Source organism: Rutidosis leptorrhynchoides, chromosome 1 (assembly GCF_046630445.1).
Source record: "Rutidosis leptorrhynchoides isolate AG116_Rl617_1_P2 chromosome 1, CSIRO_AGI_Rlap_v1, whole genome shotgun sequence".
Classification (NCBI taxonomy): Eukaryota; Viridiplantae; Streptophyta; class Magnoliopsida; order Asterales; family Asteraceae; genus Rutidosis; species Rutidosis leptorrhynchoides.
Window position 1 is genome coordinate 581,426,146 of NC_092333.1, and position 3,017 is coordinate 581,429,162.

General features: G+C 36.6%; 1 protein-coding gene across 1 annotated transcript; it reads left to right on the forward strand.

Annotated features, from left to right (window-relative positions):
• The first annotated feature begins 531 nt into the window (after window positions 1-531).
• On the forward strand, window positions 532-1,011 carry LOC139845922 (uncharacterized). Its single transcript, XM_071835933.1, has one exon. It carries the CDS (start codon window positions 532-534, stop codon window positions 1,009-1,011), a length of 480 nt encoding a protein of 159 aa, XP_071692034.1.
• Window positions 1,012-3,017: the final 2,006 nt, after the last annotated feature.

Below are 3,017 nucleotides of genomic sequence, written 5' to 3' on the forward strand. Positions count from 1 at the left end.
CGGAATGATGGGGATATTCTTATATATGCATCTTGTTAATGTCGGTTACCAGGTGTTCACCATATGAATGATTTTTATCTCTATGTGTTGAGATTTATTATTGGGCTTAGACTAATGGGCTCATTTACTTGTACATAGCCCATTTACTTATCAGTTAATTAGAATTGGTAGGCTAGTCCAATAAGAATTACTTGAAGGATAAGTTTAGTATTTGTTATAAATAGCTATGTAATTGTTCAATTGGTATTCAATAAAAAATAACTTACGGAGTATTCATCTCCTTTATCAAATTTAAACATGGTATCAAGAGCAAAGATCCAGTAACCAAAATTAAACCCTATTTTCCATCGGTTATACGGACCGATCAATAAACTACAGAATTCGTCTAACCTAAATCCCAAATTCGCCTCTAAATCAAGAACCCTAAATTCAAATTCTTTCATCATCTTTCACAATTGTGAAACAGAATCCAAAATCCTCGATTCGTTAAACACCCAATCGAATTAAAATTTAACTTTTATCATCGGAATAATGGCCGGTGATGATACAGAATCAAGCTCAAGAAACCCAATCGACATCTCTTCACCGTACTATCTATCATCTTCTGATCAACCTGGACAAAACTTTGTTGGAGACAATCTTCTCAACGATGGTAATTACAGTGATTGGAAGAATGAGATGATGAATGCTTTGTTTGCAAAGAATAAAATAGGCTTCGTGGATGGTTCAATTCCGAAGCCCTCTGAAGGTTCGAAAGATCTAATGAATTGGCAACGATGCAACACCATGGTTCGTGGATGGCTTGTGAATTCAATGGTTAAAGAAATCAAAAACAGCGTTAAGTACGCGGCAATAGCAAGGGACATATGGACAGATCTTGATGAAAGGTTCAACAAAGAAAACGCTCCACGTGTATATGAGTTACGAAGGACAATTACAACGATTCACCAGGAGAATATGACCGTGTCTGCTTATTACACAAAATTGAGAGGTATATGGGACGAGATGTAATCTGCAAATCCAATTCCCACATGTACCTGCAACGGATGCACCTGTGATCTGGTAAAATCAATTAACTCTATGCGTGACAAAGAAAAGTTATATGATTTCTTGATGGGTTTAAATGAGGAATACAACACTATTAGATCACAAATCTTGAGTATGAGTCCCTTGCCTAAACTGAGTGCTGCCTTTCACATGGTGAACCAAGATGAACGACAAAGAATCGTTGGTAATTCGAGAATAACAAGCAATGATGCAGCTGCGTTTCAAGCCTCTGGTCGTAATATACGAAATCAGTCAAAATCAAACAATCGGAATTGGAACATGAAAGATAATCGAGAGAAGGGTGATGATAAGATATGCACACGTTACAAAAAGACAGGGCACACTATAGACGGTTGTTTTGAGATCATAGGGTATCCAGATTGGTGGACTAAAAAGGCTAAAAATCAATCATCTACCAAAACAACAAACACTGTTGAGCAGCTGCAAGGCTTCACCAAAGAAGACTATGAATGCTTGCTGAGCTTAATTCGAGCATCCAAAGACAAGAATACAAAACCAATCGCTAATACCACAGGACTTACATTCGAGGAGGCTGATTGGGATGGGTGATCATTCTTAAAAAAAACAAAAAAACAAAAACAAAAGACAAAAACAAAAAAAAGAAAAAAACAAAAAAAAAAAAGAAAAAAAATAATAATAATAAAATATAAAGAAGGGATTTATGGGTCTGAGAATCTAGCAGAGGGTTTGGTTTGTTGTAGTCTGTTGATTCAAGAAAATATCAAGTTATGATTGGCGATGCCGTAGTTAATAATGAGAATGATGTTGTCGTGTAAGGTAGTGGTGATTTGGAGGATAGTGATACTTCTGAGGAATCATCATCTTCATACACTTCAAGTTGGGATTTCGTTGGTTGGAGTACAAAACAAGAGAAGACAGAAAAAGGGGATAAAGGGTTCTTACTTTCTGGTGGTGTTGGCGACTAACAAAAGAAAGAAGGCAAGAATTAAATTGTTGGTTTTGGTCATCACGTGTGTAGAATAAAAGTAGTCAACAAATCCAATTAATTATTTTGTGGTGTTGATTGGGACACGTGAGAAGCAAGAGCAAAACAAGGAAATTTGGACTTTGGTGTGTGTTTTCCAGCAGAAAAAGGAAGAGGTCAAGTGACCTTTCAAAAAATGAGAGGTCAGCTAGCCTTTCAAATAATTAGGGGATCAAAATATCAAAATATTTATCTTGGATTGTTTAATGAAAATCGGCGTGGGAATGAGCCGCCTAGCTTGACTAGGTTCCAAACCCCGAGAAAAAAAAGGAGAAAAGACGATCCATGGCGAACCAAACAAGGTTCAAGTCGAACTGGGTTCAAGTCATGGAGACTGTATACTCTTCGGCGAATCAATGAAGAAGACCGGGTTCAAGTCGGGAAAAAAAACCTCCGGGCGAACCAAACAAGGTTTAAGAATGAACTGGGTTCATGTCCGGAGTTTGATGATCAAAAATCAAAAACGGAGTATTCATCTCCTATCAACAACCAAATAAAGAGTATTCGTCTCTGATTAAGAATCAAAAACAGAGTCTCTGATCAAGAACCAAATACAGTGTATTCGTCTCTGATAAAAATCCAAAGGAGGAACCTTTACCGGTTGGATAGTCGCATTCTAAAAGTTCTATTAAGGCAGCAATGGATCAAAAGGTGGATGTGACTTCTAATGGATTACTTCCGTGGCAAGTTGGATGTTCGAGATCTTCACATTCCAACTTGAGGGGAGTGTTGAGATTTATTATTAGGCTTAGACTAATGGGCTCATTTACTTGTACATAGCCCATTTACTTATCAGTTAATTAGAATTGGTAGGCTAGTCCAATAAGAATTACTTGAAGGATAAGTTTAGTATTTGTTATAAATAGCTATGTAATTGTTCAATTGGTATTCAATAAAAAATAACTTACGGAGTATTCATCTCCGTTATCAAATTTAAACACTATGTATGGGATGTGTATTGAAA